The following is a 23,960-nucleotide window of genomic DNA, read 5'->3' as shown; positions in this document are numbered from 1 at the left end:
AACATCAGCTCTCGTTCAGAAACGAGGACAATGTCTCCGGCGGTGTGGCTGCTGTGCCTTGACGCATTCATACACGGCACGAAAACCTAATGCGCAGACACACTGGCTTTCAAGCCCATATTGCCAAATAATTGTCCATGAGATACGGACGTTCCACGGTGACATGTTACACGAGTCTTATGTGCTACCTACAGTTGAGGAAACATCTCCGCATCTCGAGCCCACTAACAGAGCGACACGATGCCCTCTGGTTCCCGAAAGAAAAGCCTCATATGCTCAAGAACCCAGATCTAGGGCCCGATTTCATGTTGTTTAACCATGCTCGGGAGAAGTACCCTAGATCAAGGCATTTTATTAGCCTAGTTGTAACCGTATATCCAAGTGGCTGCTCACTTGCATAACCTGTACTCCATTGCAGTGACATCGGCACGGGCCATACAATCTTCCACCTCGGAATGACAACGAACTAGACACGGTCTCACTGCATCAGTGCTAACTTAAGCAGGCTTGGCCGTCCGGTGCTGCAGATCTGTATAACAAGTCAAAGCTAGTAGACAGACAATGGCGCAAGAAGATCTGCAAGAAGTTTCCGATATACAGTACTCTATAGGCCAGTAAGCGAGATATATGAGATAGATATGCAGATGATGATGCACGACATATGGAGAAATCTCTGCCAGATGAACTTGATGGGTCTATCTGAGTGAAGATCTTGATATTTATGCCAAGGTCCAGATGGGGGCTTGATGGCGGTGTTGTGCACTGAAATCTGGAAATCTGTGCACATTTCTTCGATTTTCTCTTTGTTGATTTCCCAATAACTTCCAGCAATGACTATGAATGATCCATCTTGCAGTGGTGTGAATGCAAACGCAAATGTCGTCGACAGGGGCGGATCGCCTCAGCGCGATAACGCCAACATCAACAAACAGCATCCCCACAATGGTCAGCAGGACGCCGTCGCTGATGCTCCAGAGGCGCTCCAAATTGCCATTTGCGGTATTGCATTGCGTCTTCCCGGAGGAATAAGCAACTGCGAAGCGTACTGGGACCTCTTGTACCATGGCCTCGATGTCAGACGTCCTATTCCTAGCAGCCGCTTCAACATCGATGGGTTTAACGATAGTCTTAGAGGAAAAGACTCTATCAAAACCAAACATGGCTATTTTATCGAAGACGATCTTTCATTCCTTGACACGTCGTTCTTCTCGCTGACTAAAAATGAACTTGAAAGGGTTGATCCGCAGCAACGTCTGCTCCTTGAAGTAACCCATGAATGTCTCGAGGATGCAGGAGAAATCAATTACCGTGGAAAGCAAATCGGCTGCTACGTCGGTACTTTCGGAGACGATTGGTTGATCATGAACACCAAGGAGCCCCTCCGAGGAGGACTATACGCTACAACTGGAGGTGCAGATCTCATGATGGCCAATCGTATTTCGTACGAATATGACTTTCAAGGACCCAGGTATGCCTTCATCTCTCATGCTTCGAACAGCACACTAACGTCCTTGGTAGTATGGTTATTAAAACAGGCTGCTCAAGCTCAGCAGTAGCACTCCACGAAGCTTGTCGCGCCATCCAGAAAGGAGATGCTTCAAGCGCCATTGTCGGAGGCGCCAACATGATCATGACACCAGCACTTACAGCAACAATGTCATCTGGTGAGGTATTGGCCCCTGATGCATCTTGCAAGACCTTTGATGCCGCTGCTGATGGCTATGCTCGTGCCGAAGCCATAACAGCTATCTACATCAAGCCCTTGTCCGATGCTATCCGTGATGGCAATCCGATAAGAGCTATTGTTAAAGGTACAGCTGTGAACTGTGATGGTAAGTGTGTTAGTCTCGTGACTCCGAATGGAGCTGCTCATGAAGCTTTGATGCGAGAGGCGTATAGAGACGCTGGGTTGGATCCGAAGGATACCGCATTTGTCGAGGTAAGCTTTCACAACGAGTGGGGTTGGAGTCAGTATACTAATGAAGAACAGTGCCATGGTACTGGGACACCAACGGGTGATCCTATAGAGGCTACGGCAGTCGGAAAAGTCTTTGGGGGAGAGAAGGAAGTTTTCATCACTTCAGTCAAACCGAATCTCGGCCATTCAGAGGGTTCCGCCGGGCTGTCGTCTGTCATCAAGTGTGTTCTCGCTATAGAGCATCAGATGATTCCACCCAACATCAAGCTCAAGAACCCCAATCCGAATAGTAAGTCTTCTTTGTTCTGGTGGCTCATATTTGTCTAACTCATGGTCAAGTCCCTTTCTCCAAGTACAACCTGAATGTTCCACTCGAGCCAACGCCATTTCCATCAGATCGACAGAAAAGAGTCAGCATCAACTCTTTTGGGATTGGGGGAAGCAATGCCCATGTAAGTCCAACTAACCATTCTGAGTGATATCGTATGCTCAGCCGCTCCCAGGTTATTCTCGAGTCATATTCTTCAAGACAAAATGAGGCTTCAACCTCAGTCGGCCAACGAAATTCGGAATCGCCTTCCTTGCTCCTATTGTCAGCCAATACGGAAACATCCCTCCAAAGGCAGATTCGCAACCATCAGGAAAGAACAGCTAGAAATCCCGATTGCATCGCTGATCTTGGTTATACCCTTGCAACGCACCGTAGGCATCTACCTCATAGGGCGTTCATTGTTTCTCAGCGTGAGAAGTCAATCGAAGTCTCAAGTCTATTAAGAATCCCTTCTAGTCCCCCGTCGCTCGTCTTTGTCTTCAGCGGACAAGGTGCACAGTGGCCTGGAATGACGAAAGAACTCATCGAAGGTGATGACGCTTTTCGCTGTGACTTGAATGCCATGAACTCAGTCCTCCAGAGACTTGAGTTCCCGCCGAGCTGGAACCTCATAGGTATAAGCCCAAACTGAATATCACCGATGATCTACTAACAGAACATAAGATGAGCTTCTAAAGCCTGCGGAGACTTCTCAAATAAACCGAGCTGAACTATCACAGCCTCTCTGCACAGCAATCCAGTTAGCGCTAGTCAACAAGTTCTCCCGCCTGGGGCTTTCTCCAACTGCTATTGTTGGCCATTCCAGTGGAGAAATAGCTGGTACTTACGCAGCTGGTTACATCTCCATGGAAGAAGCCATCGTCATCGCCTATTATCGCGGCTATGTGACAACAAAGCAGACCCGTCACGGGGGCATGGCGGCTGTCGGAATGGGAGCACAAGGTATTTCCGAGTATCTAACTGACGGTGTTGTTGTGGCCTGTGAAAACAGCCCGGAAAGCACTACCATTTCTGGAGATGCAGATCGGATAGCTCAAGTTGTTGAAGCCATCAAAAAGGCTGATTCTGACATGTTTGCTCGTCTTCTCAAGGTCGACATGGCTTATCACTCACGTAAGTCTTCCCATGATATGGATATTATCTCTATTGACGATCTTTTAGAACACATGTTGCCTTTGAGTGCCGAGTACCAAGGTCTTCTTGAGTCTGAACTCCCGAAGCACGCTGGGACTATCTCCTCCACTAAGATTGATATGTTCTCCTCTGTCACCACTGAGTTGGTAGATACATCTCTTCGTGATCCGTCCTATTGGACCCAGAACCTTATATCGCCAGTCAAATTCTCAACGGCCGTGTCAAATTTGCTTACAGCTAAGCAAACCTGTGTCTTCCTAGAAATTGGACCTCATTCTGCCTTGGCCGGTCCTCTGAGGCAGATCTGTTCAGCTTCATCACAACCATTCTACTACATCTCTTCCAATCTCGCGATGAAGATTCCTCGGCTATCTTTCTCAGCGCAGTGGGAAAGCTCTACCAACACGGCATCCCTCTCGACCTGGCACCACTATTCCCGAACTCAAAAGCCATACCAGGCTTACCTACCTACCCTTGGGACCACAGCGCAACATATTGGTCTGAGAGTCGTATATCAAAAGCTTGGAGGTCCCGAGAGTACCCCCAGCACTGCCTTCTTGGTTCGCGCAACTTTGAAGGATCAGACCTAGAACCTCAATGGCGAAATCTTCTCAGTATAGAAGATGTTCCCTGGCTTATGGATCATAAGCTGAATCAAGACGTGGTTTTTCCATTCGCTGGGTACATCGCGATTGCTGGTGAAGCCATCAGACAGGTTACTCACTCTCATCTAGGTGCGGCATATCGACTGCGACATGTTATTGCTCATCGAGCTCTGCTGATTTCCGATTCGGTTGAAGTCTCAACTAGCCTACGCGTTCATCCGCTTAACGATCTTGAAGACTCTTCATGGTATGCATTTACTATTTCCTCATACGATGGCTCAGGCTGGGCTAAGCATTGTACGGGGCAAGTTAGCATCTCTGAGAAGGTCAGAGTTGCGAATTGGGTCCCAGAGGTGCTCCCTAGACAGATTGACTGCACGCGCATATACAATCAACTTGCCCAGGTGGGTTTCATCTATGGTCCTGAGTTCCGTGGCATGTTAGACGCTACGGTTTCTCCTTTGGAAGACCTTGTCCACGGTCGCATCGCCAACAAGACTGCGCAGAGTCACTCTCCATTCACTCTACATCCAGCGACGATAGACACCGGTCTTCAGTTACTTCTTGTATCGCAAGCGAGGGGTCTGGCTAGAAACATCGTCGAACTTGCTGTACCAACAGCTATTCAAGACGTTGAGGTCAGCGGAGGCACAGATCTGATGGACGCCAAGGCATGGAAGCTACATGAAACAGAACCGTGCGTTGAACTCAATGCTGGTGGGAAAGTCGCCCTCCGCGCTTCAGGTATACAGTTGAGGGCTCTGGGAGAGGAAATGCCCTTTGACGAACTCGACGTTCATGCTGCTTCACGCCTCAACTGGCTTCCGCACTTTGACTTTGTGGACCCCTCGAAACTCTTTGTTCCACCAACTATCAACCGGGAGGAGTGCCATCTACAGGAGGAGTTGACTCTTCTTTGCATCATTGAAACTGTTGAGAAGATTAAATCTCTCGAGCCATGCCAACCTCACTTCACCAAGTTCCGAAACTGGCTCAACAAACAGCTTGATGTTGCCGCATATGGGGATTACAACCTTGTCAGTGAACCTCAACAATTCCTTGATACTTCCCAGGAGTTTAGGCTCTCCAAGATCGAAGAAATCACCTGTAAGTTACTGGAGATGCCGCAAAAGGCGCTGACTATCGGACTCCGACGTCTCTTTGATGATATCGAGAACCTGTTCACTGGCAAAGCAGCAACTATCGAGACTCTTCTCAAGGACAACGTCTTGGCAGATATTTACAATGTTATGACTTTCGATTACTACAAGTTTCTCTGCATTCTTTCACATACACGCCCTACCCTCAGAATTCTCGAGGTCGGAGCTGGAACAGGAGGCACTACAGAGACTATTCTCCGAGGCCTAGCGCAGGTACAAGGGCTCCCGGCTTACTCTGTCTATACTTTTACGGACATCTCCGCTGGTTTCTTTCCTGCAGCCAAGGATCGTTTTTCGAATGCTTCAAACATGGAGTTCAAAGTGTTAGACGTCTCCCAGAATCCTCTTGAACAGGGCTTTCAAAGCGGAACTTATGATCTTATCGTGGCAGCCAACGTTTTGCACGCTACGCCTTCACTGCACGAGACGTTGAACAATATTCGAGCCTTGCTCAAATCAGACGGCATGCTTGTCATGACAGAAGTGTGCAGTCTATCACGTTTGACGAACTATGTTTTCGGCAACTTTTCTGGCTGGTGGTTGGGAGAACAGGACGATCGACCTGATCAGCCCTATGTCCCTGTATCACGATGGGACCAAGAGTTGAAGAAGACTGGGTTCAGCGGTGTTGATGTGGCTGTCTATGATGATGAAGAGCCATATCGGCATTGTGCTGTCATAGTGGCTGGCAAAGAACCTTCTTTCGCCATTGACCCTACTTCTGTTACTCTATTAGCCCAGTATCCTGAGAGTTATCCAGCTACCCAAGTCTCGGCTGCACTGGAATCTAGAGGTTGGAAGATCGCAGTGCGCAAAATAGAAGATGAAGCTCCTCAAGATCAGGATATCGTCTCGTGCCTTGACTTGGAAGCCGCCTTCTTTGAGGACATTTCACAAGAATGGTTCATGAAGTTCCGAGAATTCACACGGTCTCTTGGCTCAAACAGCGTTTTGTGGCTCATGCCTCCGACTCAGGTTGGGTGTTTGAATCCAAGATCGGCTCAAACACTGGGTGTTGCTCGAACTCTTCGATCAGAACTAGGGCTGAACTTCTACACGCTCGAGATTGACCTCAAGGAGGATCATTTTAGTACTCTGGTTACGAATGTCTTTGAGAAGGTCATACAAGATCAAGACAGTGAGACTCTTGAGCCAGATAAGGAATATATTGTGCATGACGGTGCGATCTGTGTTGGTCGGTACCAACCTATTCATATCGCTGAAGAAGCGTTGGACAAGGCTCAGCGTGGCGAGGTCATGAAGACCTTGCGAGTTGAGCAGCTTGGATCCCTCGAAACAATGAACTGGTCCGTCGCCAGGATACCAGACTCGCTCATGGACGACCAAATTGAGGTCAAAGTTCACTGCGCTGGTCTCAACTTCCACGACATTGTCTCAGCTATGGGTCTAATCCCCTCCGAAACTTCACATGTCTCACCAGGTGTCGAAGTCTCTGGCGTAGTCAGACGCCTTGGAAGCGCAGTGATGGGCTTTTCTATCGGAGATCGCGTCATGAGTCTATGTTACAATGGCGGCTTCTCTACGTACTTCACAGCCAAGCATCACTACATGCACCAGATTCCCGATGACATGAGCTTTGAAGAAGCTGCTACCATTCAATGTTGTTTTTCCACCGTCATATATGCATTACTTGACGTAGGGAAGATGCGCAAGGGAACCAGCGTGTTGATCCATTCTGCCTGTGGGGGCATTGGTCTGGCAGCTATTCAGGTCGTACAGATGATGGAAGGGGAGATATATGCCACAGTGGGAAACAAGGAGAAGAGAGAATATCTGGTCAAGGAATACGGTATCCCACGGGAACGCATCTTCCACTCCCGCGATGTTTCGTTCCTGGATGGGGTCATGCGTCAAACAGCCGGAAAAGGCGTCGACCTAGTTTTGAACTCTCTCAGCGGCGAGCTTCTCAACGCTTCATGGAAGTGTGTTGCCAAGTCCGGTACTTTCCTTGAGCTTGCGAAGCGCGACCTCGCTTCATGTGGTCAGCTTGATATGAGTGGCTTCTTAGACAATAGGTCGTATTGCGGTATTGATATGCACTACCTGATAGGAGAGCAGCCTGTCGTAGTAAAGGGGTAAGCCCATGGCTTGACAAAACTCACAACTGCAAAACTAACAGATTGGCAGTGTAATGGAAAGAACTCTCGAATTCTTCAGACAGGGAAAGCTCAGAGCTATAAAACCTGTGACCTCTTTTGCCGCCAGCGACGCCAAGAAGGCATTTCGCTACCTCCAAGATGGTCAGCATATGGGGAAGGTGGCTCTCGACATGCCTACAGACTCATCGAAGCTCGAGGCTAAGACCGCCACTCAGGGTATACGGTTCAACCCTCTCGCATCTTACTTCCTTGTTGGTGGCTTGGGTGGTCTCGGTAGAGCTTTGGCGGTCTGGTTAGTGGAGCGCGGGGCCAAACACCTTGTGTTTCTCTCAAGAAGCGGTATGGCGGACGACAAGTTCTCTTTAGAACTTGAGGCCATGGGATGCAGTGTCTCTGTCGTCAAGGGAAGCGTTAACAGTCTGGAGGATGTAGAAAATGCCATCAGCAAGGCCCCCTATCCCATCAAAGGTGTCTTTCACCTTGCTATGGTACAAAGAGTAAGTCAATTTTCAAGGGCTATGACCATAGACTGACTTTTATAGGACTCTCCCCTGCTGGAAATGAAGTGGGCGGATTGGAAGGATGCCAACGAGCCCAAGGTCAATGGAACTTGGAATCTCCATCAAGCACTTCATGACCAGCCCCTGGATCACTTCTGGCTAGCAAGTTCCGCAGTCACATTTGCCGATCAGCCTGGTCAGGGCAACTACAAAGCCGGATGCATGTTCATCGAATCATTCTGCCAGTACAGACACTCTCTTGGCCTTCCCGCATCGGTACTCTCAATATGTGGTATTGAAGACGTCGGATACTTGGCAGAGAATCCATCAGCGCTTCGCAGCATTAAACTTCAGGGTCTACACACTGTGAGAGAAAAGGAGTTTCTTGAAAGTGTAGAGGCTTCTCTGTTCAATTCTGCTCCAAGGAAGGACAGCTCTAGCGGTAGTTTCGGGAACCTCTCGTCGAATGAGTGGTCGCCGTGGAAGAATAATGGCCATATTGCTATGGGTATGAGATCTCATCTTCACCTCGACGATCCCAAAAATCCTACCAATTGGCGTCGTGATCGTCGAATGGGTGCATATCACAACCTTCCAACTGGAGATAAATCCGACACGCGAGGTGAAAGCAGTCAACTCAAGATCTTTCTGCAGACCGTCAGTGAAGGAGATGCCATTGAAACACTAGCAGAAGAAGAGTCGATTGACTTTCTATCTATCGAGATTGGTACAAAGGTCAACGATTTTCTTCTTCGTCCAGATGCACCTGTTGATCCTAATCTCAGATTATCTGAGATGGGACTCGATTCACTTACTGCGATTGAGTTGCGGCGATGGTTTGGTCAAGTGTTTGGATTGCAAGTTAGTGTGTTGGAGATGATCGGGGCAGCGTCGCTGAAGGAGGTTGGGCGGATTGTAGCGACCAGATTGGGGGAGAAGCTTAGTCGACGGGACATGTGATGAAGTTTTTATGGGTATTAGTGGCTTTTAGGATTCATTTTTGCTGATCTAATGAACCATAATGAAGATCTGGTACGAAATCTGCGTGAACCTTATTCTTGACCTCTTCTGGAATCTTGGCCATTGACTCCATTCCTTCAAGAAGAACCAACTGCTGCCCAGCCTGAGGGATGTTGGATAAGTCAGCGATCAGGTGTGAGAGGCAGTACTAACTTATCCCTAAATGATGAATCATTAGCAATGCAGCATGCTAGCTGATGAAAAGGTGCTCTGATAATTAATAACGGTCCAGTCGCCTGTAGCATCCCCAAATCTGCATCCATCTCGAATTGAGGGATTGTCAAGAAGAACCTCTCAGCGCCTTCGTTCATAGGTGAAGTATACTGGCTAAATTTCCTATTGTAAATAACCACAGTATCTTGGTTGAGAAAGACCGTAACAGGATACTTGAATAATTTCATGCTTGCTAAACCCAGCGTTGGAAGGTTGCCTAATTGCGACAAACCCTTTTCATGCTGGTGCCAGGTTTCTTATGCATGACGGTGGTATTGATCCAATCACTTAAACCTGAAGCGGGTGATATCTAGACCAACTGAATTACGGCCACCAATAATGCAACCTTCAGGCAACAATGAAGGGTCAAGTGACCGAGCTCTCATCACTGTCCTCAATGACTGATATAATGGCTTCTTTTGCTTCTCAAGTCTCGTTTACATCACTGCAAGCCAATGTTTCATCCAATAAGCCGACACATTCTAGCTCAGTAGAACGAACTTATACATACCATAACAACAAAGTAAGCCTGATATCAGGTCGAGTTGCGAACTCAACCTGATATACCAGAGAGGCTACAATATTGTTTGACCTAGTAGGTAACTCCAAAAGAAAGAGACAGAAAGGGCTCACTGATCAAGCAAATAGAATGTGCACCTGGATAACTTCTGCAACGCATTATTCAGGATGCCCCCCAACATGCGACACTGAGAGTACAGTGCTGGTGAAATGTGCAAACACCCAAACGACGGGCGGACAATGCACCAACCCAGCGACAGCCCGCATGGGCCGATCAACATCCCGAGTTCAATGTCCCCAGCACCGAGATGAAGGTTATAGCCAACTTTGATTGTCAAGCAATGGAGATTTACAGGTTCTGGCACATTGCGATGTTTATTTAGTTCTTGATATTGCACACAAACATTTCATTCCATGTAACTGCCATTTGCTACTGTAGCTTGACCGCTTTCTATAAATAGTTAGACCCCCCAACTTGTCTCCAGGGGTAAAGCAGTTTATTCTCATCTTAACATCGCATCGCATCACCATGATTGACGATACCCTGACAGTTCATACGACTTCAGATGTCATCAACAACCGTGCGGCCGAACCTCCATCCATATTCCAGAGAGGCGAGTTTGTCGCATTAGGCTCAACATCATTCGTTGAGCGTCTCCCCAATGGCGACATCATCAAGACCGCATGGCCCGGAGCCGATCGAGTCGCCGAGCGTCGCCGCGAACTTGCCCTCGAGTCTCAGATCTACGACAGACTCGGCCAACATCCCCGCATCGTAAAGAAAAAGGCCTGGGATCCTGATAACCATACCTTGACTCTGGAGTACATGCCCAATGGGACTCTGAAGGCCTATCTTGAATCGGATCAACATGTCTCTATGAGCCAGCGCCGTCGATGGATCATGCAGGCTGCCGAGGGCGTCGAGCTCCTGCACCGCTCGGCCGTCATACACTGCGACGTCGGGCCACATAATTATCTCCTGGATCATCAACTAGACCTCAAGATTGCTGATTTCGCGGGCTCGTCACTCAACCATTCAGCAACCGATACTTGCCCGGGCGCGCGGTACACACCGCCTCACCTGGACAGGACTTGGTACCAGAACCCAGGACGCCAAGTCGACATATTCGCGCTGGGCTCGACGATATACTACATCCTGACGGGCAAAGCGCCCTTCGCGGAATTTGATAGTGAAAATGTAGAGAAGAGGTACCTAGCGCACGAGTTTCCTGACCTCGCAGATATACCCTATGCAGAAATCATCCGAGGGTGCTGGTTACAGGAGTTTGCATCAGGGCGCGAGGTGATGGAGTTGATGAAGAATACATATTCTGTAAGTGATGAGGTATGTGGTTCAGTAGTAGCCTCGTAGTCCATGTATTTTATTCCCTCGAGCAGACGGGGGTCAACCAATGGTCTGGAATAGCCATACGTAGCATGATGCGTGGAGTGGATGACGCAGATTTCTATCGAGAGGATAGATAGGAATAGAAGGGAGTCCCAGTTTCAAATGGCGGCTTATCCTGCAATCTTAGAAAAGGGCCGTGTTTATTGTCGTCAGCCAGCATATAATCATATTGATCATATTAAAAAGGCTGTATTCAACCACCAGGACGAGCTGTACGCCAAGCCAGGCAGACTATGGAGTGTGCTTCTCCGCAAAGTGTTACGTCTCTCTGCAGACTAATATTTGTAACAGGTGGTCGAAACCCAAAGCTGGAGGGACATCATGCTGAACCTGATGAACATCGACTTTGAGCATTATGTCAGAGTTTCTATCGGCCATCATAAGATGATCGTGGTAGCCAACAACGGTAGCTTTGCCGTCTTCAAAGAGTCGGGTGTAAGAGAAGAGTATTGTTCCCAAACTGCGAACTTAACTGACATGCTACGGGTTGTGTATATCCCCATATGGGAGATCTTATCATTGAGAACCAGGTCAACGAGACTATTCCATTCTATAAACACGGAGATCCGTCGTGGTTCATAGGGTCCGGTCACCAGCAGAAGTTCCCTGGCAGGACGGTGCAAGATGCAATCGAGAGGGCCGACAAGCCGCTGAACTTGCAGGATCCGGCATTGATGATCGTACATGACCTGCCTACGCTTGGATGGAGTGTCTTGTGACTCAGGGTGACGTCTCAGAAAGCTGCAATGATCCATGCTGCTAAGCTGCGATACTTTGCTGTAATTTTCATATCCTTGAGGTTGGTTTGTTGTTCAATTGCTGACGTTGAATAGTCGGGTATGAGCGTGCCGATCTTGGAGGGGATTGCAGAGGAGACGCCAAACCAGGTGCCAGAGTCAGTTAATCGGCCTCATGTTGAGTTCAAGCCATCTCATGATGGGATCTTCGGGTAAGCTTCTGGAGTTTAGGATGAGTACAGCCAGGGAGTAGCGATAAGCCTTGAGCACCATGTGGTTCGAGCAGTGAAAATAGCTACGGCAATAGACTATCTAGCGGAAGGCCTTATCACAATCATGAAAAGAGATGGCCAAAGACCTTGACGATATGTCAATTGGCTCACTTGTGATGCACTCCAGTTCGATGGAAGTGTTGGCCACGATTGAGCGAGCTGTCCCACGTACAGTTACCACAGTCCCTCATGTTATGACAAGTAGTTCAATACGCTAGGAACGTATCTACATAGTTGCCAATTTCACCTCTATCAAGCACATACGACCAAAGGTAGTGGAAAATACGGGATCCCGTCCGCTCTCCCATAGTCAAGCCACTAACCGGCGGATTAGTAGTTGGGTCGGTGACGACCAGCGAATCCCCGCTGTTGTATGTTTTTTGCATTTTTCGACAAGTAGAAGAGACGCTATTCATTTTGGGTGGACCTGAGTGGGACGGCGAGGGTCGATGTGGGGGGATGATATCGCAGTTGGAAGGACGCTAGAACTTTGGTACTACGGGATACATGGAGCATGGTAGGCTATGTCGAGAAAGGAATCGATAAACGAAATCACTGCAAGGTAATAGCGGACGTGAGTCAATTGGAGGGGATGTTCCAGCATGGTATCAAGTGGTCACGCTTCGGATGCCTGTCCAAGGGTATTGCAGCAAGACGCATCGCAATCAAGGATGCGTCTCGTCTGTTCAACGACTGCGACGCTCGAAGGAGGAAGATTGGGGCGAACGAACCGTACCGAGGCTTTGGACAGTAGGTAGGTAGCGTTGCGTTCGCCCATATACGCGTGCTGGTGATCGCAGGTGTATTCGGTCAAAAAGGGAATGGCGATGGTAACGATGAAGGGCGTGCTCAAGGTCGGGGATAGCTTGGTCAATGGAGGAAGACATGGCCGTTCGGGTATAGCACAATGGCTGGATCTGGAGTGTTGCTTAGCAAGTTAACGCGATAGCTCATACCGACCGCACTAAGTTCCCGCCTATTGTGGCCTCACAACAACGCCATAGCACAGTTCGGTATCATGCCAGAGAGGTATCATCGCGCCCATGTATCTGCTGCCGTCGGCATATCTGCGCATACTGGTAGGGGCCAGTCGGCGGCGGGCTCGTTCAGAGCATTCCGTCAATCATCAGCGCTGAACGCCCCGTCTTTCGTGCAATAGTAGGGGCCGGTAGATCGCGCAAGACTCTTGAGTGAGAAACAGCAAGGCAGGTGAGGCATGTATCAAGTGCGAACGATATCGGTCGATGAGGCGGGCGAGACATGGAAATGTGTCTTGGCCATCGCTTGATAGTTCAAGCTCTCGTCGCGTAGATCTTTGGCTCGCATCTCGAGCGGTGGCGCGCTGATGTCAGATTCGATGGCATCAAGTCAAGTGCCGACTGAGTATGGGAGGCGGTGTATCGCATCGTAATGCACGTCTTGAGCGACTGTTGCGGATGACCTGCGATGGTCCAAGTTGAGTCCAGAGCGCGTTGAGGAGATCCCCGGATTAATCTTGCCCCGCGCTGACTGAGTCAGGGAGCTTGGTTGACACTGTTACCCTGCAGCAACATTCAATTTCTGGAAGATTAATCGCCACAGAAGGTGTGGTATGACTTCAAGCTTAAGAATGTCTTAAGTAATCAGGGCCATTAGGTTTCATGTCGTGATTCGATAAAAATTACGCGAATACCTATTCAGGAGAGCAAGTTTACTGAAGCGTGACCTTTTTCGCATTCATTTGAGTCTGCACGATAAAGCTTATCGTAGATCTTCAGGGCTGAGGCAACAATCCCTGCTCCGTGTCACAGCACCTCATTCTGATTGGCCAGAAGCAAAAGCCCCGCTGTAGGCTTTCACGTCAGACGCGTCCAAAAGAACGACGTCATCGTTCCTCGCCAAGGTTTGCATCACGATCTCAAATTCGCCTGCAAAAGCGTCACTCACTTTGCGCCTCCATCACTAAACCCTTATTTCCCCATAAACACCTCGCCTCACCTCACCACACTCACCAATACAGCAAATAGTTCGATGGACTTTTCCTGCCACGTCCACATAAACAACGAATCCTCCCAGGATCTCCTCCTCGAAGACTCCGGCCTCGAAAGCGGAAACTGGCCATTACGTCAGCCCCTCAATGTAATCGAAGCCGGAACTCAACAGACCATCTACCTCGTCCAACCGAGCTGGGGAGGCTCAAAAGCATGGGTTACGTATGAAGCGAGATATGGACAGGGATGGAGGAATTTTACTCTCGAGTTTGAGTGTCCTGCTATGCCGTTTTCAAAGAACCATATTAAGGTGAAGGATTGCTCGAGGGTCTTTAAGATTGATGTTACGGATGTTCAGGAGCGGGGGAGTCCTTTGACTGGTTTGTTTTGAGCCTTGAGTCTCGTGAGTGTGCTGACGGGGTTAGCGAATGTAACGATCCGAATGGACTCCAAGAAGTCTATAAATACTAAGAACGATGATATCCGAGCAAACTACGACATCGGCGTCGGCGTCTCATTCCCTACGAAAATGGACATAAAATTCCCCGTTCACGAAAGCATCGTAGTAGCAGCTTTTATCGAATCCGACATGACATTCCCCCGTGGCACAGTCTACAACAACATCAACGACAAGCAATGGGAGTTTTTCCGCGGTGTAGTCTGGAACGACGATCCCTCCTGTCTACTCTTCGAGGATGTCACCGAAGATAATCGCATGTTTGGCTTAGGTGTTGAGTGGTTAAATGCGTTCAAATTTGGCGATGAGAAATGCATGACCAAGCGATCACATATGGGAGATCTTCAGTTCTTTCATGGTATGGGCTCAGTAATGGGTGAGAAACCGCAGGAGACGCGGAAGAATATCCTTACGTGGATGGAGGTCATGTACAAGCTTGCATGCGGTGATCAAGGCGTCTCAGAAGACGACACCCTCGACGACGTCCTACCCGGCTTCTTCACCAAAGAAACCGTCCCCTCAAAATCCTCCAGCCTCCGCGATCTAATCCTCGCCACAACACCAAAATACAAAGCCGCCGACATCCGCAAACGCGCATTCGGCATCTGTCTCCACATGATCTCCGACTCCTACGCCCTAGGCCACACGCAACGCCGTCTCCGCAACCCCTCCGATCTAATCGAGCGCGACACAGCAGGCTACATCCGCTTCAAACCCGACACCTACGGCGACTGGGGCTCTATTATTTGCTTCCACGCATACAACGACCAAGACGGTGATCGTCACTCTCACTATGATGATAAAGACGGTGAACAAGATCCTGCGCCGAGAGATGTTACGACGTTTAATGAGATTGTTGGTGCGAGGAATGCTATCGTGGGGTGTACGGAGATGATTAATTTGTTTATCAAGAAGACGCCTTGGAAGAAGGGTGTGAAGAAGTTTCTGGAGGATGAGATTTTTGTTCTGGATAGGGATGTTAAACCCTCTGATCATTTTACTGATGAGAGTGTTGTATCGTATGTTTATGCGCAGAGGGATGAGGAGAGTGAGTATCGGGCTGGGCTGGAGAGAAAGCTCGCCTCTTTGGAGGAGGGTGGACTGAGTGTTGCGCCGAAGAAGTGCGATGGAAGGTCAAGGGCTGCTTTAGTGTTGGCGATGCTGTGTCTTTTCATCAGCGCCACCTTCTTCACGTTCTTTACGATGAAGATTCACGGACTTGTGTGTTAAGAGAACGAATGGGAATGGTTTAGGATTGAGGGCACAGGGACAAGTTGGGTTATTGTATAACGGCAATGGTTGGGATAGCGTTGTATTTATCATTATACCACTCCAAAATTGATAATTTGTAATACCGCAATCCAATGTCTGCTAGATGTATCGTGTTTGCACCTGTCTGGTTGAGGGCAATGACATGAAGGCGACGCCAGTTGAAGGCCAGTGTGATTGTCGATCTTCACCACCCGCTGCGACCACCTTCTGCGCCGTCTTGTAAAAATTCATAAGTGATCTTGCTCTATATGAGACGTTTTGGATGCTCGACTCATCAATCAGAGATCACAAAACGATCATAGCCGATCTCTGCCACCTGCTTGTCTATACCCGTTGCAATTGTTTTGATGATTCAAATGATCAAACAAAGCGTTCAGCCTCTTTTCCCATAAAGAGCTGGCTTGCCTCTTCGATCAGTCCATTCTCTGATAGACTTGGGTGGTTGTACGAGAGTGAACCGTCCTCGTCTTGGGGGTGGGTTAGATGATGTCGTCCAGCAGTCGATGTTCACTGGTCGTGCTGGGATGGGAACCCTGGTGGTTGGGTCATGGTCTGAGCGGCAAGAAACCATGATGTAAGAGAGTTTTTTTAAGAGAGAAAGGTTGTGCGGGAAGCTTTGCACGAAAGGACTTCTAGGAGAAGACTGGGGGAAGTGATGCTTGAGGAATGATCTCATTGATGAACTGGCAAAGGGTTGGGCCGCCAGGCCAGTGAAGTCACGTACCATTCTTTTATATCCAAGAGAAATAAAGTTTGTTACCTGTTGAGTCAAGCACAATGACCAAGTTCTCTTTGTAAGCTCAACAACATCTTGGGTAAAAAGGTGTTCTGAATGAAGATCTCTTTTTGTATGTTTGTATGGTGAAGTTATCGCCGCTGGAACTCACTCTCATTAGTCAGAGCCTCGAAGTCAAATGCTGAACTCAAGCTTGATCCAATGAGAGACTTCGCCAAGTGTCAATAAATAAAGCATGTTAAGGCTGTGTGAATGGTCTGGTCCAGTGACTGATCACTGATTCGTATTGTCACCAATTGCAGCAGATTCTTTGTTAACAGCAGAGACAAAGAGGTGTGATACGATAGCCTCTTGTTATGTTTCCTTCTGCTCAAGACAGAAAGGCTGACGGACCCCAACAGACTGCAAAAACAGAAATAGAGAGGAAAGAACTCAAAAACCTTTATAACTATCGAAACGGCACTGCAGTGACAAACAAGCAAAAAGACAATTGGTGAAAACACGAAAAAGAATGGGCTCCACCGGGGATTGAACCCGGGACCTCTCGCACCCAAAGCGAGAATCATACCTCTAGACCATGAAGCCGATTTTAGTTTCTTGTTAATAAGCAGTCTCAAAAGTGAATATATATACCCGGAGCATTTTAGTGTCCTAGCACCGACAACGCCGCGATAATTGAAACATCTACCAACGTGGATCTTCTCAGTGCATAAACCGTAGCCAGACATAAACTAATGTCTGCCCTGAGACCGAAGTTTGTTACTTGCTAAGTCTCTTTCCCGTTGAAACACGATAGCCGCGGATTCCCGAGCTCTGGATCAACCGGCACGCCAAGATTTGTATCTCACCATCAGGGTCAACACCATATCATATGCATCATCTATCGCGAGTCATCTATCACAAAAGCTGCACCTCTTGGCCACCTGCATATGTCAAAGATCACCCGGCAGTTATTATTCGGACCACTCTTTTAGTCACCGATCACATCTCGCACAAAACATCCTCATCACCTGATGTCTTCCTCAAACCCGAAAGCAGCGTATGTAGCCATCAAATACAAAAGCACCTTCCCGATTAACCTTCGCTTAAGCACAAAGTTATAGATCCAGACATTATAGCGCAGATCAAGCGTCACGAATGCCCCAATCAAGCAAACTACGGTGCAAGCATACTACCGTTGTATTCATCGTTAATATCTCTTGCATATACTGTCGGGGAGCGCGCCTCCGCCAAGATGAGACAAACTCTATTAATCCTTTATTCTTGGCGTTGATCTTTAACTGGAATGGTTTGAATCCCGTTATCAGCCACAAAATGCTGTCTACCGATTGGTCCATCATGTTGACATCCTTGTATGCGTTCGTCAAGGCTCTGCGGGATACCGGCAGCAACCCCAGTTATCAGCGCGGCAATTGCGACGAACTCCATACCTTTTCGTTGCTAAGACTTGTCTGTTTCAAGAGAAGCAGGTGCAGAACCTCAATCCAATTATGGATATTGCACACAAAAATGATAAAAGCCACGTTGCCGAGACAAGGATCTTGATTGGGGTTCAGCCTGATAAGAACTGCAAAGCCATTATTCGCATGGTCCTAAATGTAACGTTAAGAAATACTCGAGTCAGTCAACGTTGAAGTTTCCCAATGTAGATGTGCTAGGTAGTCAAGATGAAACACGGCAATTCGAGGACAAGACGGTAATACCGGCACCACCTGATTCTACTCTTTAACCTTTCCATCAATAGCCTCAACCTTGACATTAGTATCAAAAGGAGGCGAATACCCAGAATAAAAACGGCGACGTCGTCATCCTATTTCCTAAAACTAAGCATAATCCGAAACTTAATTAGATACCAAGACTCCCGCTCGCAACACGAGGTTCAAAACATCCCTGAAGACCCGCCTCGTTTCGGACGAGTTGCCCCCTGATAATCGTAGCCGAACCCGCTGTATAAACTGGGGAATGCAACGAATATGTCCCACCGCTATTCACGAGGTTATTCTGTTAGATTTGTATAATGATTTGCATTGCCGTAGTGTTTAAAAACCCCCATGTCTCGCTCATTTCTCCGTTGCTTATGTTTTGTCAAAAGTGGCCGTGTCTTTATTAGGTTTCGTGCAATGGAGGTTGACCCTTTGGTAGTTGCTATCTTTGGCCCACCGCCAGAAGGGATAGATCTCTCGGCTAATAGTGAGGCTAAGAATGCTGCTGTTGTTCTTACCTTGTTGCTTGTCTCTGCTTTGTTTTTGGCTGGACGCATTGTGATTAGGACTCAGCAGGTTTATGGGTTGAGTCTTGATGACTACGCGATTATCGTATCGTGGGTTTTTGTTGCTGCTACTGGGGCCATGGTAGTAGTTGGTAAGTCAATTGGTTCCTTTGATTGGTAATTACTAATATTGTCAGTTGGCCAAGCTGGTGCGGGTAAACATGTCTGGGCACTCACATTAGATGACATGGTCGAGGTATCCAAGGTTTGTGACCCCAATTCATAGTATTGATTACATACTAACGCAGCCAGCTCTCATACATATACAGTTATCTCTTCGCAATTTCCGTCTTCACAACAAAAGTATCGATCCTCCTCTTCTACCGACGAATATTTAGCCGCGGCGGCCTCTCATTCCGGATTGCCTTTTGGTTCGGCACTGTCCTCGTGGCATCATATCCAGTAATATTCCTCTTCACCATGATCTTTTGCTGTACGCCTTTGCCCCACTATTGGACACAGTTTAGGGGAACAGAGGGGACATGCATCGACGTTGGCCATTTCTTCGTCATCTTGGCCATTATTAATCTCATCACCAACGTCATTGTGCTATTGATCCCGGTGCCTGAAGTGCTCAAACTTCAAATGAGTAGAGAGAAGAAGGGAGCTGTGTTTGGCATCTTGGCGCTTGGAGGCTTGTAAGTCAGAGCGACTGTTTGTCTCCAGAATATTACTGACGCTACGCAGAGTCTGCATCGCCAGTGCTGTACGCGTGTACTATCTAGACGTCTTCTCCAAAGCCGCCGACAACACATGGGCCATGGGCACCGTAGCCATATGGTCCTCCGTCGAGCCATCAATGGGCATCGTATCAGCCTGCTTACCCAGCTTCAAGTCTTTCTTGCGATACCTGCGCCGCAAAGGCGGTAGTAAAAGCAGATCAAGTTTCCCAACCATCTCCAACGGAGGAAAAGGAAACAGACTACGATTTGATGATGAGATTGCTTTGAGAAGTCAAATAGTCGGAGGTGAGGGAAGTATGCATAGTGGACAGGGAAGTGAGGCTGGAAGACAGATTTATGTCAAGACGGATGTTGAGCAGGTCATTACTGAGATACCCGAGGCGATGAGGCGAAGCAATGTTTGAAGTGATACCAATTGAGCGTCTTACTGTTTTTTACTGCGTGTTACATATCTATGAGCTATCGAAGATATACGTTAATGGAAGTTTGTGACTTTCGAAGCACTGATACTTTATGTGCGGAGATAGCTAGTGTAGACACAGTCTCAGTATCCCCTTGCGTGCTTACCTCTGTCCTAAGCCCCATATGCGTAACGATCAAGTCAGAATTTAGAAACATTCGCTCGCCCAACATCGATCCCAAACCTGCCAACAGTCCTTTGGCCTTTCTGTGCCTCGTTGCTTGGAGGATCTGTATCTCCAAATGTACTCGTATCACCATCTGACTCCTCCACCGAAGCTCCTTCTTTCTGCCACCACCCAAGACTAAACACCCAGCCATCAAAAGCCTGCTTCAGCTGTCCATCAGTCATGTACTCAGCTCCTCTTGGTATGATACCTGAATCATGAGCGCATAACTGAGATCCAGCAAGGAAGGCCATGGTGCTTGCGATACTGCATGGATTCCGCGGAAGTGTCCGTCGATTTTGACAAGGAGATAGCTTGTCAGGTTCAGAACTGCTATAACAGCCAGCAGTATCTGGAGAATCAGCTTCGAGGTCGAGTCGATTGCAAGGCGCGTCACTTGTCCAAATTCTGTCCCCGTTATCGTAGTGTGAGCCGATAAAGGTTTCGCAGCCGAACGGTCGCCTTCCGAAGAAACGAGTTCGTCAAGTGTGGTATTCGTGTATGCCCGGAAGTTGAGGTTGATGACATGCCTCATATACTCACTGTAGTCTTTCTCAATAGCCTTTACTAAAGCATCAATGTTTTCAGGCACGTGAAGATCCTCGAATTTCCTTCCATCTGGTCGATGTAGTAACTGGTCGAAGAAGGAATCAAGGGACCACCCGGTTTGGCCGTGAAAGAAAGCCAGGTAGTGTCGGAAGTGGCCTTCGAGGCTATATCCCAATGCTTCTGACTTGGATGTCCCATTTAACACCTCCACGCCTTGTCTCTGCTTACTTCTGGGGGGTGCCTCTCACTGATCTGCCCCAGCGCGTGGTTTCCTCTGTACGTGACACGCACTGGGATCTGCTCAATGCCCTGGGAACAGACTAATGCAGTTAAGTTGTTCCACTGGGAGGTATCAAGACCCCCTATAGTACCAAACAATATGCCGATCGAAGGACAAGAAGAACTTGAATTCGACTTGTTAGCATCTAAGTCGAAGTATCTGCCAACCGATTTCGTTGAGTTGAGGAAGTCCTTTGATGCTGTCTCTTGGAACCCGAACGACGTGTTGCCCACGTATCGGAATTGACCTCTACATCCTCCCTGAGGTACGTAGAATGCACGAATAGTTTCAATATAATATTCTGGGACGTTGTATTGAGATCTTTCCACCGTCCTGATGTGATTGGTCTTTGGAATTACACTGCACTCGAGTAACGGCCTCAAAGCTCCCACAGTGTAAATGTACTTAGAAGTGCGGGCCAGACCCTTTTGCGCCAAAGAATCAGACGTAACTAGACTAACATCCGGTAGCACCAAGTCTTGCCATATCCTTGTAGGTGTGATGGTACCACCGTGTCGAATAAGATTGAGATTAATTCCTGCACCTCCATCGTCAAGAGCTTGGGTAGGCTAAGACGTACACTAATTTCGGACCATCGCTGAAGATGGCTTTTCAATAGTAGCAGGCCCAATACGTATCCAAAGTCCAGACACAATAATTGTCAAGAAGCTGCTTAAGAGTGAGGACACATTCGAAGCGGCTGGACTAAGCTGTCGCCTCTGAATCAACTTGATGGCTGTTAAGAATGGGGATACCGAGAGCAAGTAGAGCAGCAGACTTCTCTCAGCTTGGACATTGCCTAACCTTAGACTGCTGAAGGGAGCAAAGGTTGCTATAGTAAAGTCAAAGTTGTTGATAAGTGTCGCTATAGAAAAAGCAGCCGCTGTGGATGACAGGCGCACAACATATAACATGGCAATTGAGTCTGTCTCAGGTATATCGAAAAGGCCGTCTCTCTTATTGTATAGTCGGTGAAGGAGTTCAAGAGCAATGATGGCAAGGATAGGACTGAAAAGTGTCACCACAACGAAATACAGCCGTCCAGAAACGGGAGCCCATGGCTTCCTCACCGTTGACTTCTCGTGATGAGACACTTTGATAGAAGGTTGGCTTCTGTCGACAAGATTGATGGAGAAAACTCGATCCGAACCTACTGAAGCAGTGGAAAGAGTTGCATTTAGCTCTTCAGATTTCTCCTTGTCACTGAAGTCACCCAAGACCTGCAAAGCCTCTTGCAGTGGTCGACTGTTGACTAATACAGCAGCATGGCCGGCAATAGAGCCGTACATAGCAGGGACCCAAAGGCCATTCACAGGTGTGAAGAGTAAAAGAAGACAAAGAATCGCTAGGACAGTGAAGCCCGAAGCCATGATCCAGAAAGCCTCATTCTTCGTATGGAGCCTGATTTCACTAACACGACCTTCAGCAGTCCCGTTTGAAGCTTTGCTCACGAGCAATGACGCCCGCGCAAACTCATCAAGGAGTCCTGAAAGAACGACAATTGATGTGTTGAGAAGTACAGAAGGCTTTAGAAAGACACCAGGCTCAAATTGGTTTCCTAACTTGCCTGCCAGCAGTTGAAATAATGAATCCGTAGTGTGCCAACCATTGAAGATCAGGGAGGAGGTAAGAGGCGTGACGTCCTTGTTAACAACGAGTGCTTCAAACACGTCGTTAAGTTCAGTCAGAATCATCTCAGCTAGCGAAGAGTTTGTCAAATTGTTTAATGACCTTGTCTCTCCGTCATTTTCCGTAAAGGCCAAGGAAACGTCGTGCGAGGGATTTCATATGTTGTAGTAGCAGGTGCAATATTGTATCCGATTTTGCAGATCACCGCAGCTCCATCCACAAAACTTGACGGCCTTGGAAGTATTATGTCGTGCGTAGTCCATGTCGAGCAAGTAGTAGAATTCCAGTAATATTGCATATCTGCAACATCAGCCGGCAAGTCAACAAACAAATTTGCTTGTTCGCAATCGACTATCGGCAGAAACGCATCCACAGACGCTTTGAGCGATGTCATGTTTAGTGTTGACACTGCTGGAGCGAAGCGCTGAGTGACTCTGCCATCTCGAACGTTCCAGTCAGAGTCATTCGCTACGGCGCTGTTGGTCCGTGCAAGGTAGTTCCAGATGAACTTGTCAGAGCCTCCATAGAGGTCGTAGCCGTCTAATGACGGGTATTTGGCAGGGTTGAACGGTGGCCAGGACCAGGCATTGGCTGCATCAAAGGTATCTTGGTATGTGATGTGTGATGTCACAGAATGTGACGAAGCATGAACCAAAAACAGAGTCGTAGATACCAAAATAATAGCCTTGAGGAGGAAGAATGAGAGGATTGTTGGAATAATGCGGTAGTGCCTAAACTTATATGCTTGGTATATGCTCTGCAGCTGAAACGGTGACACATAGTCTAGCAAAAGCGATCTAGAACCGAGTGCAGGTCCGGACTGAAGTTCTCTCCATGGCTCGGAAGCCTTGTAATAGTAGTCGAACCGTCTCCAAAAGCTCAAAACAATAACGAGCATAGCTGTCGGGCCATACGTCCAAGAGTACTCGCTGGAGGAAAGTTCGAGCGGGAAGCCATCTTGAGCATCGGAAACGCATTTAAGAGCAGTAAGAGAGGCGGCAAAGGTAGTAAATACGACAGCAAATATGAGCAATGCAAATTTACTCAGTTAAAACGGTGGCTGGGTTGTTTTCTGCTGGCCGATACTGGGGTTAGATACCTCCTCTTGGGGGGATGTGCCAGGAAATGGCTCGTTTTCAGTATAGTCTTGCTCAAGCTGAAGATACGGGCTCTCTGGCGTTATATCCATTGTTGGGAAAGCCATGGCATAATATGATTGGTTATTGTGAGATACAGATATCCTGCGAACAGTAGATTGTCACAGCACATTGTCCAAACCCTCAGCATGATATTTATCGCTTCGAAGAGCCCAGCCCGACGTTTCACGGCCGCACGGCGAGGTAAGCAGAGAACCTGACACAGAAGGGGCAATGTTGTCGGGCGTCACAGGGCTTATCGTTCGTGCCCCGTTTGCTTATCCAATTGCAGCTTATTGCCCGGATTCTTGCTTCACATAGCGCGAAAAGAGGATTTGATAAGCCATTTATAGACGAATGAAGGGACGATTTAATATGGAATTTAGGAAAAGATAATTTCTGTAGACTGAAGCATG

General features: G+C 48.0%; 5 protein-coding genes and 1 non-coding gene across 6 annotated transcripts; 4 read left to right on the top strand and 2 right to left on the bottom strand.

Moving 5' to 3' along the window:
- Positions 1 to 830: 830 nt before the first annotated feature.
- BKA55DRAFT_693601 (polyketide synthase) lies at positions 831 to 8,728 on the top strand (the record flags this gene model as incomplete). Its single annotated transcript, XM_046199937.1, has 10 exons — positions 831 to 1,468; positions 1,519 to 1,939; positions 1,991 to 2,207; positions 2,258 to 2,370; positions 2,422 to 2,863; positions 2,913 to 3,362; positions 3,411 to 3,525; positions 3,645 to 7,244; positions 7,297 to 7,765; positions 7,811 to 8,728. 10 exons carry the CDS (start codon positions 831 to 833, stop codon positions 8,726 to 8,728), a joined length of 7,383 nt encoding a protein of 2,460 aa, XP_046045851.1.
- Positions 8,729 to 9,958: 1,230 nt separating this feature from the next.
- Positions 9,959 to 11,011, top strand: BKA55DRAFT_576947 (kinase-like domain-containing protein). The gene has a single exon (XM_046193540.1). It carries the CDS (start codon positions 10,050 to 10,052, stop codon positions 10,890 to 10,892), a length of 843 nt encoding a protein of 280 aa, XP_046045850.1. The 5' UTR covers positions 9,959 to 10,049; the 3' UTR covers positions 10,893 to 11,011.
- Positions 11,012 to 13,724: 2,713 nt separating this feature from the next.
- On the top strand, positions 13,725 to 15,724 carry BKA55DRAFT_576943 (uncharacterized protein). The gene is made up of 2 exons (XM_046193539.1): positions 13,725 to 14,287; positions 14,333 to 15,724. The coding sequence occupies exons 1-2, from the start codon at positions 13,948 to 13,950 to the stop codon at positions 15,592 to 15,594; spliced, it is 1,602 nt and encodes a 533-aa protein (XP_046045849.1). The 5' UTR covers positions 13,725 to 13,947; the 3' UTR covers positions 15,595 to 15,724.
- A 1,161-nt stretch (positions 15,725 to 16,885) lies between these two features.
- BKA55DRAFT_t222 lies at positions 16,886 to 16,957 on the bottom strand. The gene has a single exon. It is a non-coding gene; the product is annotated as a tRNA-Pro (tRNA).
- Positions 16,958 to 18,492: 1,535 nt separating this feature from the next.
- BKA55DRAFT_596677 (uncharacterized protein) lies at positions 18,493 to 19,728 on the top strand (the record flags this gene model as incomplete). The annotated part of the gene is made up of 4 exons (XM_046195976.1): positions 18,493 to 18,733; positions 18,779 to 18,846; positions 18,894 to 19,279; positions 19,329 to 19,728. The coding sequence occupies 4 exons, from the start codon at positions 18,493 to 18,495 to the stop codon at positions 19,726 to 19,728; spliced, it is 1,095 nt and encodes a 364-aa protein (XP_046045848.1).
- Positions 19,729 to 19,925: 197 nt separating this feature from the next.
- On the bottom strand, positions 19,926 to 23,638 carry BKA55DRAFT_706512 (uncharacterized protein; the record flags this gene model as incomplete). Its single annotated transcript, XM_046200693.1, has 5 exons — positions 22,511 to 23,638; positions 21,558 to 22,439; positions 20,728 to 21,317; positions 20,162 to 20,683; positions 19,926 to 20,120 (listed from the first exon to the last, which is right to left on the bottom strand). Exons 1-5 carry the CDS (start codon positions 23,304 to 23,306, stop codon positions 19,926 to 19,928), a joined length of 2,985 nt encoding a protein of 994 aa, XP_046045847.1. The 5' UTR covers positions 23,307 to 23,638.
- Between the last annotated feature and the right edge of the window lie 322 nt (positions 23,639 to 23,960).

The sequence above is a fragment of the Fusarium redolens genome (genome assembly GCF_020744475.1).
Source record: "Fusarium redolens strain MPI-CAGE-AT-0023 chromosome Unknown BKA55scaffold_14, whole genome shotgun sequence".
Lineage (NCBI taxonomy): Eukaryota > Fungi > Ascomycota > Sordariomycetes > Hypocreales > Nectriaceae > Fusarium > Fusarium redolens.
This window is presented reverse-complemented; position numbering and strand designations above follow the sequence as displayed.

What these genes read in the sequence shown, in the direction of transcription:
- BKA55DRAFT_576947 (XM_046193540.1), top strand. Translation starts at nt 10,050, where the DNA reads ATGATTGACGATACCCTGACAGTTCATACGACTTCAGATGTCATCAAC.
- BKA55DRAFT_576943 (XM_046193539.1), top strand. Translation starts at nt 13,948, where the DNA reads ATGGACTTTTCCTGCCACGTCCACATAAACAACGAATCCTCCCAGGAT. An exon ending in GCGGGGGAGTCCTTTGACTG is followed by an intron (nt 14,288 to 14,332) that starts GTTTGTTTTGAG and finishes TGACGGGGTTAG; the next exon opens with CGAATGTAACGATCCGAATG.